General features: G+C 41.2%; 1 protein-coding gene across 1 annotated transcript; it reads left to right on the forward strand.

Moving 5' to 3' along the window:
- The first annotated feature begins 1,165 nt into the window (after positions 1 to 1,165).
- On the forward strand, positions 1,166 to 14,871 carry LOC124129817 (protein O-mannosyl-transferase 2-like). The gene is made up of 7 exons (XM_048403136.1): positions 1,166 to 1,339; positions 6,007 to 6,083; positions 7,328 to 7,399; positions 8,020 to 8,176; positions 9,325 to 9,465; positions 10,335 to 10,446; positions 11,403 to 14,871. The coding sequence occupies exons 2-7, from the start codon at positions 6,075 to 6,077 to the stop codon at positions 11,506 to 11,508; spliced, it is 597 nt and encodes a 198-aa protein (XP_048259093.1). The 5' UTR covers positions 1,166 to 1,339; positions 6,007 to 6,074; the 3' UTR covers positions 11,509 to 14,871.
- Positions 14,872 to 15,654: the final 783 nt, after the last annotated feature.

The raw sequence follows: 15,654 nt of genomic DNA on the forward strand, positions 1-15,654 counted from the left end.
AGAAATTGTTCTTGAGAAGGGTCAAGGCGATATAGTTACTTATATCCGTTTTGTATCTATAGTGTGGGGTGTGGTATTACCAGCTGATCATTCCGTACATGAGGTATGGGCCGGGCCAGAACACCAACACCATTCTTAAACTTTCTCGGCTGACAGATGTTTCAGTGGCAACACAGGAGAGAGGACACCGGTCGTTTGTAGTTTTATAAATCAGAATATTCATATTGGCAAACACATTTGCGACGAGACTGTGTGCAAAGAGGAAAGTCCCCACATCGTGCAGCTTGTGTTACACAGAAAGTTAAAAAATACCACCGTATCTGGTCCCCTGTACTTTGTTCTTTGAGAAAAATGAGTACATTGCAATCATAACCTGCAAAATTCTTCCACTGCTTATCAGTGGCTGTGTGGGCGAATGGGTAGCGTGCTGAACTTACGATATATACAGTGGATGGAATTTTGAGTTCGATCCCACTTGGATGTTTTGTAAATATTAGATTTTGATGACACTGTATAAAGTGTTAATTTAAAGCAGAACATACTTGTAATTCAGAGCACCCGAGGCTGCATGACGATAATTAACCTATCCACTTTGAATATTAGGCAGGTGACGCTCATCATATCGTCATAATTTATTTTCGTGGAAAATATGGCGCTTTTTCGAAGGAGCTCAAGAGAAGTGCGACCGTCAGATATGAGTTTTATACGAATTTGTCCCTTCCTTTGTCAGTCACAGAATATTTGAAATCACAAACTTGTGGCTGAAGTGCATTTCCAACATCAAGGAAATGACGTTTACATACACGCCTTACTTTCACTGGCCTTAGATTTAGGGGATTTTGAATTTAAAGTTTGAATAGTGCCCTGAGAAATGGTAAAAGTTATATAAATATAACATACAATATTCAACAAAATATTATTCAAAATCAACGAAAAGCTTTGCTCTTTTTCTTTTCGATTCTATCAGTCGTATATGTCTTTGTGGTTGAGGCTTCTTCTGCGTATTTACAAAAGTGGAACTATTATGTAATATGTAGTATTCACCCAGGAACTACTTCTGCCACGTTTTCAACTAATTAGTATGCGCTGGGACACCAACCACCTTGCACCCCTTGCACCCTGCACCCTGCACCCCCACAAAACAAGGACAGAAGGGGCAACTTACTCCAAGACCCAAGTAGTCAAAGGGCAGACAATTAACGGAGGGCATAAAACCGCACGTGCCCCGAGTCATCCTGCCTGGTGTCTTATCAGTCAATCACAACCACGACGACAACAACAACAACAGCTTCAGCATCCTAATGCAGCCGTTTCGTATTCAGGGCACAGATAGAAAAAGGTAGAGTATATGTTAACACTGCAACTTCATGTTCGTCTCCCATTCGCCACTCCAGAAAACCCCTGTGTCTGTCATCCGTATTTCTGCTTTGCAACGTCTTTAAACCTGAACCGAAATAAATACCATTGAATCAGTGAAAGTACCAAATTAATATATCCTCGTCATTAGCTCCACGTTCAGCACAATGTGACCTTTACTTGCCTATTTACTGGTTAGGGATTCCTTCACTGAATTCCCAAATATAAATGCATCAAATCATGAATGACTTGGCCTCGATAGCCTCATAACTTGACTCATATTGTCGATTTGTGCATTTCAATTGTTCTTTAAAATTTGATAAGTAATCAGGCGAATATGTCGTTCATTTCACAGAACGTCGGGGTTTGGGTGGGTGTGGTTTTGGGGTGGGGTGGGGGGGGGGGGGGGGTTGTATGAAAACATCGTTTGGAATTAAAACTTAGTATTTGTTGGTTGGCCATGTCATCAGGACAGATCCGAATCCGTACATGTGTTTAGTGTCGGATCTGCGTCGAGGATCGCCTGCTGGATGATAACGTTAAGCTTCGTCTCGGGTAGCGCACCTAATTGCCATGGGGATTTTATGGACGCATCAAACAATTGCGAAACAGAACTAAGCGTTATTATTACAGCAACATGACGGCAGTTTGTAAATAATCGAGTCTGGAGGGAATATGCTCGGGATTGTAGGAGTCAATGTTTGCCAAAGACAGGAACAACATAAAAAGACTCCAAACCCAGCTAGACAATTAGTTGTGGAGTCAGAAAGTAGCTTACAAGATGAGGATTTGAAAATATTGTTATCACATATGGCGCCATGGTTTGTGTATTTCATGCATTAGAATTGAAGAATGGATTTTAATCAATTGTTTTGGTATCTCTTTTGATGATGTTTTGAAATGTTGTTGAATATTGCTGACTTGAACATCATGATGTTGATCTTTACTGGTGTTAACCAAGTCAGATTTAGCGATAGTTTTGTTTGAGTACTCCCTTCGTATTGACTCACGTCAGGGATGGTTACAAGTGTAGGCCCAATCAAACGTGCCCGGTCAGGACAACCTTGTCGGTCTCTCGGCAGGCTTACAACTGTACCAGAAAAGATTGAACAAACATACATGTGTACTATACTCAGAGGAATATTGTCAGGGATGGAGTAACTTTGGTCCCAACTGGAGACATTTAGACCTTTGTTCATATTTATGAACTCTTTAGTCTGTAAACTGGAATGTCATTTGATTAGCAGGCATGTTTTAGATAGCACAGGGACATGTTGTGGTGGGAAATATTTGTCTTAATGCATGGTGAAAAAGATAAATTTTTATACCAGAATATTGCTTGATAAACATTAGTTTTATATGGCCTTTTGACATGCACCAAAGGGATAAGCAATATATATTACAAATTAGATAAATATTTGTATACACATGTATAAAGATATGAAATAATGTATATAAATGATATTTTAGCACTTTCTGTAATCAAAAAAGTTTTTGTCTGGAGTAACAGATGTTGCATTTAATGTTATTGATATACAGGCTGTGCCAAAGACTATTGAGTCAACTTGCCCAAAACTTGGCTCTTTGCTTCATTTTTCATGCATTTTAGTGTTAATTGTATGGTCTAAAGGGACTAGTATTAGTTAAAGGCACATGACTGATCTGAATTTTACTAGACTGCCGCTTTAGACTAGTGGCTAAAGTCGCCTAAAGTACAGGCAACCCCTAGACTAACACCTAGTCAATGAAAACATGTCTTTAAAAATACTATAAAATTGTTTTTTCGAAAGCTAACTAGACCTGGTTAGTTTGATCTAGACTTGCATAGGCTTCTAGTAGAAAGAGAATATAAATTCCACAGTCATGGTGCAGGACACAGGCAACCCATATGTATTCATTCATGGTAATACCCAGAGACATCTCCACGGAGCCTGGGATGTACATATTGCCTTACTGGACAAACATGGGAGCTGGATTAGTGAGAGTTACAGTGTCATTAAGATTGATGTTGTTGTTGTCGCAGGCAGGCATTGTTGGGGATGAGGGATGAGGGATATGGGAGGATGGTGAAACAGAATACTGTGGATACAGATGATGTTATTAGGGAGCCCAGTCTTTGGGGACCCGTGTGGTTTGGATGTCACGGACTTGGCTCATGTCGCCCACCTAACCCTTGTGGGGCTTTACTGACCACGAGGTCGTGGTAGATGTGTTGTTGAAGTGTGACCAGTAATTGGGTGTTTGTAATTGTTGTTTGGAACACATTCATAGCCAATTCATATTCCTGTGACTTGGGATATGTTTGAGTATGAAGGTAATGAACATGTTATCACAATTGTTGGTTGGCCGATAGTTCCAGTGCTGCTCATTCTGGGGTGGTCCAGAGGGTAAAGTGGTTGCTCATCATGATGAAGATCCAGGTTCTATTCTCAACATGGGTACAATATGCAGTCTGCAATTTTTGCCACTAGTCCAAAGCCTGAGTCTGGTAAATTGTTTCCAGTTTCAGCAATAGAAACTAACAGTTTTAGTCCACTAACCCCTAAAATGATAACAAATAGCAAAACCCTGAGGGCCAATTTCTATTAGTCCTATTGGGCAATTTGGCAAGGACTATAGGAGTAGTGCCAATCTCTAATGCTGAGATTAGTAAGAACAGTTGATCATTGTATAGCATCACCACCAGGTATAGCATCACTGTATAGCATCACAACCAGGTATGGCATCACTGTAGAGCTTCACAACCTGGTGTAGCACCACTGTATAGCATCACCACCAGGTATGGCATCACTGTTTAGCATCACAACCAGGTATAGCCTCACTGTATAGCATCACTGTATAGCATCACTGTATAGCATCACCACCAGGTATAGCATCACTGTATAGCATCACAGCCAGGTATAGCATCACTGTATAGCATCACCACCAGGTATGGCATCACTGTTTAGCATCACAACCAGGTATAGCATCACTGTATAGCATCACCACCAGGTATGGCATCACTGTACAGCATCACCACCAGGTATAGTCTCACTGTATAGCATCACAGCCAGGTATAGCATCACTGTATAGCATCACCACCAGGTAGAGCATCACAACCAGGTAGAGCATCACTGTATGGCATCACTGTTTAGCATCACCACCAGGTATGGCATCACTGTTTAGCATCACCACCAGGTAGAGCATCACTGTATAGCATCACCACCAGGTAGAGCATCACTGTAAAGCATCACCACCAGGTATAGTCTCACTGTATGGCATCACTGTATAGCATCACAACCAGGTATAGCATCACTGTATAGCATCACCACCAGTTATGGCATCACTGTATAGCATCACCACCAGGTAGAGCATCACAACCAGGTATAGTCTCACTGTATGGCATCACTGTTTAGCATCACCACCAGGTATGGCATCACTGTTTAGCATAACCACCAGGTATGGCATCACTGTTTAGCATCACAACCAGGTATAGCATCACTGTATAGCATCACCACCAGGTATGGCATCACTGTACAGCATCACCACCAGGTATAGTCTCACTGTATAGCATCACAGCCAGGTATAGCATCACTGTATAGCATCACCACCAGGTAGAGCATCACAACCAGGTAGAGCATCACTGTATGGCATCACTGTTTAGCATCACCACCAGGTATGGCATCACTGTTTAGCATCACCACCAGGTAGAGCATCACTGTATAGCATCACCACCAGGTAGAGCATCACTGTAAAGCATCACCACCAGGTATAGTCTCACTGTATGGCATCACTGTATAGCATCACAACCAGGTATAGCATCACTGTATAGCATCACCACCAGTTATGGCATCACTGTATAGCATCACCACCAGGTAGAGCATCACAACCAGGTATAGTCTCACTGTATGGCATCACTGTTTAGCATCACCACCAGGTATGGCATCACTGTTTAGCATCACCACCAGGTAGAGCATCACTGTATAGCATCACCACCAGGTAGAGCATCACTGTATAGCATCACCACCAGGTATAGTCTCACTGTATGGCATCACTGTATAGCATCACAACCAGGTATAGCATCACTGTATAGCATCACCACCAGTTATGGCATCACTGTATAGCATCACCACCAGGTATAGCATCACTGTATAACATCACCACCAGGTATAGTCTCACTGTATAAGCATCACAACCAGGTATAGCATCACTGTATAGCATCACCACCAGGTATAGTCTCACTGTATAGCATCACTGTATAGCATCACAACCAGGTATAGCATCACTGTATAGCATCACAACCCGGTATAGCATCACTGTATAGAATCACCACCAGGTATAGCATCACTGTATAGCATCAAAACCAGGTATAGCATCACTGTGTAGCAATGCAACCTTGTAAACGTTATCACCAAAATTATGTTAGTGTAGCATACCAAATATAATGTCTCAATCATCACTTATTCACAATTTAGGAAAAAGAAATTACTAATATTATTAATGAGTGTTTATAGATATACTTAGTTTCATGCGTTCATCATCAGTATTATACAAAGGCACAGAGCAACATGTATTTGACTAATAAGTATAACTGCAGCTGACAGGTACATGTTGTAATACTTTGATATAACTCAAAAGAAACTATAGTTTTGTGTGTTGTCCACTTTCCAGTGCCAAATGTAAGCTTTGAAGTCTACTCTTCGTCTTTCCTGGAGAAGTTCCTAGAAAGCCACGCAGTCATGACACAGGTAAGGCTAAAAAAATAATAGTCCTGGTGCCCAGGCACTGCCCACATCAGACCCGTGAAGATTCCGGGGTAGAATAGGTCTTCAGCAACCCATGCTTGCCGTAAAGGGTGACCATGCTTGTCGTGAAAGGCGACTGACGGGATCAGGTGGTCAGGCTTGCTGACTTGGTTGATGCATGTCATCGATCCCAATTGCGTGGATCTATGCGCATGATATCAATCACTGGATTGTCTGGTCCAGGCTCGATTATCTACAGACCGCCGTCATATAGCTGGAATATTGCTGAGTGTGGCGTTAAACAACAAACCAACCAACCAACTGCCCACATCGTCATAAAGTTCGCCACACGTTTCTTTTTTATTTCATTTTTTTTTAAATTTAAAAAAAAATCCATAAATATTCCTAGCTCAAATACTGTATTCCAGTATTATAATCACCAAGGAATACATTTATGTAGGAAGGCCCTTTCCCAGGTTGATTGTACACAACTGTTTATTTGCTTACATACTAGTTTGAATAACAAAAAAAACACACCGCCCGACCGCACTAAACTTTCAAAAGCCCATTTCCTGAGAACCAATTCTTTATTTTGTAAGCCTAAGAAGTTTGACATTGTCAGAAGGAAGAAACCATTATTAGATGGGTTGAGGCTCTGTGGTTTATTGTATGATGTGAAAGAACCTCTCCATATGTCTGATCTTTCTACTTCCTTTAGAGAATAGGGGGCACGGGTGGCCCAGTCGTCTAAGGCGCAGCAATTCTCTGTGCAGAGTTGCGTCCCTTGGGCACGCCAGAAACCTATGATTGTGGGTTCGAATCCCGGTTCACCCCGATTATGTTTCTAGGTTTGTCAGCACCATACCCATGCTCGTGGGTTTCACCGAAGTGGTAAACGTCTGAGACCTGCATCACTTCGGGCTCTCCTCCCACATTAAGCTGACACGCCGCGATATAACTGGAATACTGTTAAAAGCGGCTTTAAACCCATCTCACTCGCTCCTTTAGAGAATAACAGTTTTAAATGCAGTTTACATCCACATTTGTCACACATTTGAAAGATGAAAGGATCAATTCAGCTTGTTTCAGTTGTAAATTAGCAATGTTTTAATTTCATGAACGTTTTGATTACTCAGTCAAAATGTTTTTTAAATGTGAGTTTTCATCCTATGAAACCATTGCAGAAAGCCCCTGTGTCGATATGCTGCTTCAGTTAGAGTCTCATTTACCACTCTCGTCCTTCACAGGGAAACAGTGGGCTGAAACCTAAAGAAGGGGAGATAACTTCCAGACCCTGGCAGTGGCCAATCAACTACAGGGTAAGTTTATGGGTTTGATTTTGTCACTGGTGAGACAGACAGTCACATGTAACCCTATCTTGTGAGAAGGCTGAAAGCAGGAACTAGTGATCTTAATGGCTGACCGCTAGGAGAGGTTCTCGTTTCACTACAGTGACGACTTAGAGGATTGAGCATCAGCCCAGAAAGCCGAAGGTTGGTGGTTTGATCCAGGCTGCATCATACCATACGATGTTAAAAGATGGTAACCTGCCTTGTTCTCAGCATTAAGGAGATAGAACAAGGACTGTCTGCTTTGGAGTCTGTATACTGTGTCTGTATACTGTGTGGGGGCGGTCGGGTAGCCTGTTGGTTAAAGCGTTCGCTCTACACATCAAAGACCAAGGTTCGATTCCCGACATGGGTACAATGTGTGAAGCCCATTTCTGGTGTCCCCCGTCATGATATTGCTGGAATATTGCTTAAAGCGGCGTAAAACCATACTCACTCACTCACTGTATACTGTGTCTGAGTGGGGTATCTACAGATTATTTACAGATCGCCGTCATATAGCTGGAATATTGCTGAGTGCGGCGTAAAACAACAAACCAACCAACAAAAATCAATTAGTGATATGATTGCACGTTCTTTTCTTTCTGTAGGGTCAGATATTTTCTGCCAAGAACCACCGTATCTACCTCCTGGGCAATCCTGTCATCTTCTGGGGACTGCTTGTTATCAAGGCCTTGTTCCTCGTGTTCTTCGTTATACACAGGATAAAGTTAAAGCGTGGTATTCAAGTACCTGAGCCTATCAAAGGTAAGTGAGAGATCACCGCCTCAGGTTGTATGCTGTCATATCTACTGAACACAGACACTGCTCCTTGACAGACAGGTCCCCAATGTCTGTGATGTGTGCAAATTGTGAACAATTGATTACCTTCTGTTGATTATTTATATATGTAAGATATACATCTGATATCACTTTTGCCTTTCTTTTTGAGCAGAGTATATTATCTATTGATATTATTTATTCTTCATCATGAATCGTGTGCTGGATGTCCTCCTATACGCATAATGCACTGTGACCTACTTCATGCACTGTGACCTACTTCATGCACCATGCACTGTGACCTACTTCATGCACCATGCACTGTGACCTACTTCATGCACCATGCACTGTGACCTACTTCATGCAGTGTGACCTACTTCATGCAGTGTGACCTACTTCATGCATCATGCACTGTGACCTACTTCCTGCACCATGCACTGTCACCTACTTCATGCACCATGCACTGTCACCTACTTCATGCCCTATCACCTACTTCATGCATCGTACACTGTGACCTACTTCATGCATCATGCACTGTCACCTACTTCATGCACTGTCACCTACTTCATGCACTGTCACCTACTTCATGCACTGTCACCTACTTCATTCACTGTCACCTACTTCATGCATTATGCACTGTCACCTACTTCATTCATTGTCACCTACTTCATGCACTGTCACCTACTTCATGCACTGTCGCCTACTTCATTCACTGTGACCTACTTCATGCATTATGCACTGTCACCTACTTCATTCATTGTCACCTACTTCATGCACTGTCACCTACTTCATTCACTGTGACCTACTTCATGCATTATGCACTGTCACCTACTTCATTCATTGTCACCTACTTCATGCATTGTCACCTACTTCATGCACTGTCATCTACTTCATGCACTGTCACCTACTTCATGCACTGTCACCTACTTCATGCATTATGCACTGTCACCTACTTCATTCACTGTCACCTACTTCATTCACTGTCACCAACTTCATGCACTGTGACCTACATCATGCACTGTCACCTACTTCATGCATCATGCACTGTCACCTACTTCATTCACTGTGACCTACTTCATGCAATGTGACCTACTTAATGCATCATGTGACATACTTCCTGTCTGTTTCCCTTCCAGTGTACAATGAGAAGATGTTCCGGGCGTGCTGGTGGCTGCTGCTGGGCTGGGGGCTGCACTACCTGCCCTTCTGGGGCATGGGCCGCGTCCTGTACTTCCACCACTACTTCCCCGCCTTCCTGTTCAGCGCCATGTTCGGAGGTACAGTAACCTACCCATGCACTGACACCACGGGATCACGTCTTGGGATATTGGGTTAAGACACATGGAGGCTAATGACAGTGTGAGGGTTCAATTGGTTTGGAATCTGGAGATGGATGTTGAGGTGGCAATGATGTTGTCATCGAGACTTAATTTGTTTTTACGGAACTGAAAGCAGAAATGACAACCTTCTGATATTGGCATAATCATTACCATATTGTGAGCAGAATTCTGCCACTATGATAAAGTGAAGTATATTATAAAGTTTATGAAAACATCATTGCCATTAATTTTGACTAGTTATTGACCTCGCAACAGGAATTGTCATTTATACAACCATTTGATATATCTAATCACTTGATTTAGCTTGCAAAGTTTAGATGATAATATACAATGCAAAAGATATATATTTTAATCAAAACCATAGTCAATCATGCTAATCAGTGCTAATGGCAAATACGAATCTGCCTTTTGATTTTTTTTTCAAATCGGATTCAAGTGACCTTGTATATCATATCATATCATATCATATCATATCAAATATCATATCATATCATATCATATCATATCATATCATATCATATCATATCATATCATATCATATCATATCATATCATATCATCCATAGCCTGTCCTATTCTATTACTTATGTACCTGAAAACTCATGGTTTATGATGCTGAAACTTGTTAGCAATGGTCTCATTATTGGGGCAATCTATGATGAGCTTGGGTCAATCTTAGCGCTAAGATGATCGTAACTCCCATACTCCAACATAGGCTCACAACAGTCATATCGCTAAGATCTCTTTGTGGAATGGGCCTGCCCTTGTTGCTGTTTTGCTGACACGTCTACTGTCTGTCTGTCACAGGTGTGATGCTGGACTACCTGATCACCCGATTCTGTCTGACACTGCCGGAGAACTGGGCGGTGAAAGTATTCCCCTGGCTGCTGGTGTTAATCATCTTTGTGCTGGTTGGCAGGTAATGTCCTTCACAGACATATATACAGTCAAGAGACTATCTACAGTTTGAAATACACTTCTGATAATACAGTTACCCTGTGTGGCGCTCGGCATTAAGGGGCTACCTCCGTGGTCTAGTGGTAGGTCGTCCACCCAGAGAGCGGAAGGTCCGGGGTTCAATCTCCACCCGCGTCATACCAAAAGACGATAAAAGATGGTACTTGTTGTTACCCTGTCTGGCTCTCGGCATTAAAGGGCTAAAATAAGGACTGGTCGGCTTGGAGTCAGTATACTGTGTCTGAGTGGGGTATTCATGTTAAACTGCGGCATGGTATCTCAGTGATCTAGCACTATAATTCGGCATCAGTCCGGACCAGTACTAGCAGCCACACAAACACACACACGTGCATGCACGTTGCTATATAAGTGCAATAATCTTGGACACTACGTTAAACCCCATTTCACTTGTCTTCATCCTGTGTGACAACAATATTAATTATCATTTTTAAGCCTTTTTTTCAAATCATATTTTTCATATATCTGTGTATAGAGTAAGAAACAAGGAAATACGCATAGCAGTTTTCTTGATCTGTAGGAGGGGGCACGGGTGGCCCAGTCGTCTAAGGCGCCGCGATTCGCTGTGCAGAGTTGCGTCCCTTGGGTACGCCAGAAATCTATGATTGTGGGTTCGAATCCCGTTTGCTCCGATTATGTTTCTAGGTCTGTCAGCACCATACCCGTGCTCGTGGGTTTCACCGAAGTGGTAAACGTCTTAGACCTGCATCACTTCGGGCTTTCCTCCCACATTAAGCTTAAACGCCGCGATATAACTGGAATACTGTTAAAAGCGGCGTTAAACCCAACTCACTCACTCATTGATTTTGAGCCAGTGGAGGTTCTATAGAATCGGTGTGATATGGTCAAACTTTTTGGATTTAGTTGCTGTTGCTAAGTTGCTGTAATCTAACATTCCAGTTTTTACCTGTTCTACCCCCTGACGTTTGGCACATCTGGTCCAATGGCCAGTGAAGAAGGGTCCGTGATGAGTGGCCTCAAGTGGATGGACTCATGGGACATATGAAAGATGGTTGTGTGATGTACGAAAGTTTCCTGAGTCCGATTGATGGTGTTGGCAGAGGGTATCCTCCAAGCCATGTCTGCAATACAAGATAAACCTGCCAGCATATTACATTTACAAAACAAATTGTCATTCAACCATCGTCATCATCAACGTGGTCCAACTTGATATTATATTTTCTTGACCCTAAGGTCCTTTACATGTTTTTGTGCAAACCATACTGGAGTTCGGAATGACAATACTGGTCATTTATTTACAAAATACTTATTCTGTGTAGTTTTACTATTTTAATGGTTTTGTTATTTTTTACAGATTTTATGATCTGGTATTTTGTACATTTAACCTTAAGCAAACCTTATACGGAAGTCATTGAATCCTCAAGTTACAGATCAGTTCAGTTTGTTTTGTTTCCACCGTTCTCGTTCGGACAACAGTGGGAAAATGGCAGCTGTGATGAAGTGATGTAGGAAGTAAAAGTAACAAGGAGAGATGCCTGGGATGTATTCATGAAGTTATCAAGGACTAACGAATCAAAGTCGTATTTGGATAATGTTTCAGAAAAATGAAATGAAATCCAAAACTGAGCGGTAAGATTCTCCCTGTCTTGACAAAACTCTCGGCATGTAGAAAACAAAGACATCAAATGTATATGTCAGAATCCGGTGTTTTGTACCAAGCCATGTTCCTCCTCTAACAGTTTATCATGGTCGATTGTTGTATCATAGATTATTGTTTCAATTAATTATGGGGAAGTAGACCTGTATTTGTTTTATCCTTCATTCTGAAGTTTTGTGCAATTACATGTTGTTAAAATACGGATGTACGTTTCTGATACAGTAGATTGCTCTCTCATACTCTGTGAGATGCATCGGAGATAGACTTGAGGTGCATCATTGATGGACTTGAGGTGCATCGTTTATGGACTTGAGGTGCATCATTGATGGACTTGAGGTGCATCGTTGATGGACTTGAGGTGCATCGTTTATGGACTTGAGGTGCATCGTTGATGGACTTCAGGTGCATCGTAGACTGCCTTCAGGTGCATCGTAGACTGACTTCAGGTGCATTGTAGATAGACTTCAGGTGCATCGTAGACTGACTTCAGGTGCATCATAGACTGACTTCAGGTGAATCGTAGTCTGACTTGAGGTGAATCGTAGTCTGACTTGAGGTGCATTGTAGACTGACTTCAGGTGAATCGTAGTCTGACTTGAGGTGAATCGTAGTCTGACTTGAGGTGCATTGTAGACTGACTTCAGGTGAATCGTAGTCCGACTTCAGGTGCATTGTAGATAGACTTGAGGCGCATCGTAGACTGACTTGAGGTGCATCATAGACTGACTTGTTCATGCAGTAATTGGTTCATTATTGTGTGTGTATAATAGACCTGGACCCCGCTTCAGGAAGCAGTCTTAGCGCTACGGCTATCGTTGATATATGTAAACTATGGGCGTTACAATTATCTTAGCGTTACAACTATCGTAATGGGCGGAATCCCGCCATTTTTATGGAACATTTTTTTATGAATCCCCCTAATCTCTACTCCCCCACCCCCCTTCTTAAACAACCTTCACCCATACAACAATGTAGAAAAGTAATTGTCTTGCAAGTCTTTTGTACGTATGCCATTGCAAATGTTGGTTTGTGTTTTGTATTGTTTATGGTTGTCACATTCCATTCAAAGTGTATGCAATAGATTGTGAGGGTAGCATGTTATGGTTCTTGATGATAGTCATGTTTGGGTAACCATGGTAACACATATCATTACACAGAGATGACAACAACGTAGGACAACATTATGCAGATATATATTCATCTTCCCCGTCATATATCACTAGTACTATATTTATGATGCTTACTTATGATAACAAGTCAAAATTAAGATCACATGCTGATCCTGTCAAATGCATCTTCCCGAGGCAAGAGAATGCACTAGCCTTTTTATCAAAGTCTTTTTTCCACCCTTGCCACATCAAGCACACTTTCATGTGCTAAATATGATTGGACTGTCGCACATATCAATAGTCCAGTCAGAGAATGTTTGACAAAGACAACATCCATGATTTACAGCTGCCTGTCTTTGTTAACATGAATATGTCTCTTCATCTTTTAACACCCCCCCACCCCCCAACGATTGCCTATGTTTTTGTCAGGGATGAAAACGCGAATGTTTTCGTTATCTCATGAAAGAGGTCATCATCGTCTATGGTAGTCGTCATTTTTGTGAAGCTATACGAGATCAGAACAGCGATCTGATTGGATATCGTGGTTTCATTACAAGGGGCGCAACTCTTGATCTACGTGAGGTGGCGCCAGGGTCAAGCCAAGAAAAGTGGCCTTAGTGTGGCAAGGGTAGATACTAGGCTTTGATATAGGCTAGTGGACAAGGTTGCCTTGGGAAGATGACCAAAATATTTTGTCCAATCATATAACATATAACATGTAATCCTGGTACTGGCGGGTGTATATTTCCAAGGATAATGGTTATGTTGAAGCACATGCCACTATGCCATCTACACAATGCTGTATCCTGAATATCTTATGATGAATGTATTTTGTAATCATGTGCTATATCATATATCTGTTAGTATGATAAGGGGTCTGTATAGGAGAAAACATTTATTTTTATAGTTTGTGGAAAGTACTTTCAAAAAAGGAGCTCAAGAAGTGTGCATGCTGATACTGAACGTGAACGAATATGATTGTGTTATCGAAGACGTCAATTGAAATTGTTATGATTGTTATAAGATATGTTTATGTGAATGAGAGCTAGACTTTGTTCATTTCAACACATGCATATCTAGGACTTATTTAAATATAAGGTTTAAATGTATCAAAAAGGCTGATTTAGAGGTTTTTAAAAAATGCATTTTAACATTTAAGCATGAGCAAGTCTTTGACCCAAGGTGATTTTTTTGGGACACGTAGATCAAGACTATAAAAATTTGCCAAAAAATTCGTCTTGGTCACAGATTTGCTCATAGTTAGATTTGGTTTTAAGTTGGAAAAATCAGCATTTTTTTCTAATATCAGCCTTTCAGAAGTAAAAGAACTCACAAGTGTAAGAAAGAACAGCGTTTCTTGTCAACCATTTGAAATCTTTTTAGAAATGTCATACCATACAAAATTTGCCAAAATTTTAAGATTTATTATTTCTAATTGTCCAAAAAGGGCCCTTACCCTACATCGTGTTTTATGAAATCAGACATTCCAGACTATAAGTGGGAAAACTTTGTCAAGGTATTTTTCAAGCGTAGTCTGAAATGGAAGTCGCCAGGTTGAAACGAGTGCCGTAAAGCTCGAGAAAGCTGCTTTCTAATTGGCTGATGTTGACTTCTTGTTAGTCATTTCAGTGATCGGTCAAAGTTCGCGAAAGGTCGTTCTGACATGACCCGTAAAGGGATGTCCTCAGATCTTTGTTTAGCGCAGCGGGAAGTTAGATCTGATTTTTATGAGATTGCTGGTTGTTGTTAAAAAAATGTTTTGTGGGTCCCAAAACAGCTGTTCCTTCTTGTATGTCTTGATGTCAGAAAAACGTCCAACAAAATCCCCCCCCCCCCCCCCCCCCCCCCCTACACATCGTTAAACGGCTGATCCAAGATAATCACTAATGACATGAGTTGTCCCCCCTATTCCTGGCATCAAGGTCACATTTGTCAAATGCAATAGTGTTGTTTTTGCCTCTTCTCCCCTTCAACTAGAAGACTTGGAAACAGTCTATATTCAATACACACAAAGTATCAGAGAAAACTATATGACAAAAGCAAGCTTTATATCTCGTTGTCAATAGTTAATCATATTGTAACTTCCCTTTTCAGAACGTTTTTTGATATTATTCAACCGCAAAAACATAAATTCATAAATATCCAGAATAGTATTTTCACATTAATGTTCCTTGTAACTTTCTTTGTAATGCCAGTATTGATACCTGCTATACATGATACATCATCTTATCTTATTATGGGTGAATCTAGATCTTTGTTGTCAGGTGTACCAATTATATTTTTCGGTTCATGACATGACATCTTAGGGATGTCTGCTGGACTGTCTTAGTGTTTTCCTTTTTGTAAGAAACACATTTCTAAAAATATTGTTTAGATTTCTTTGTCCAAATGAAAACTTAGGGTGTCATTGTGTATTCCATTACCG

This window comes from Haliotis rufescens, unplaced genomic scaffold (genome assembly GCF_023055435.1).
Source record: "Haliotis rufescens isolate VD_foot unplaced genomic scaffold, xgHalRufe1.0.p SCAF_3, whole genome shotgun sequence".
Lineage (NCBI taxonomy): Eukaryota > Metazoa > Mollusca > Gastropoda > Lepetellida > Haliotidae > Haliotis > Haliotis rufescens.

Excerpts from the sequence above, each read along its gene's own strand:
- LOC124129817 (XM_048403136.1), top strand. Across the intron at positions 9,466-10,334 it reads GTTCAGCGCCATGTTCGGAG|GTGTGATGCTGGACTACCTG; the intron begins GTACAGTAACCT and ends TGTCTGTCACAG. Across the intron at positions 10,447-11,402 it reads ATCTTTGTGCTGGTTGGCAG|TTTTTACCTGTTCTACCCCC; the intron begins GTAATGTCCTTC and ends CTAACATTCCAG.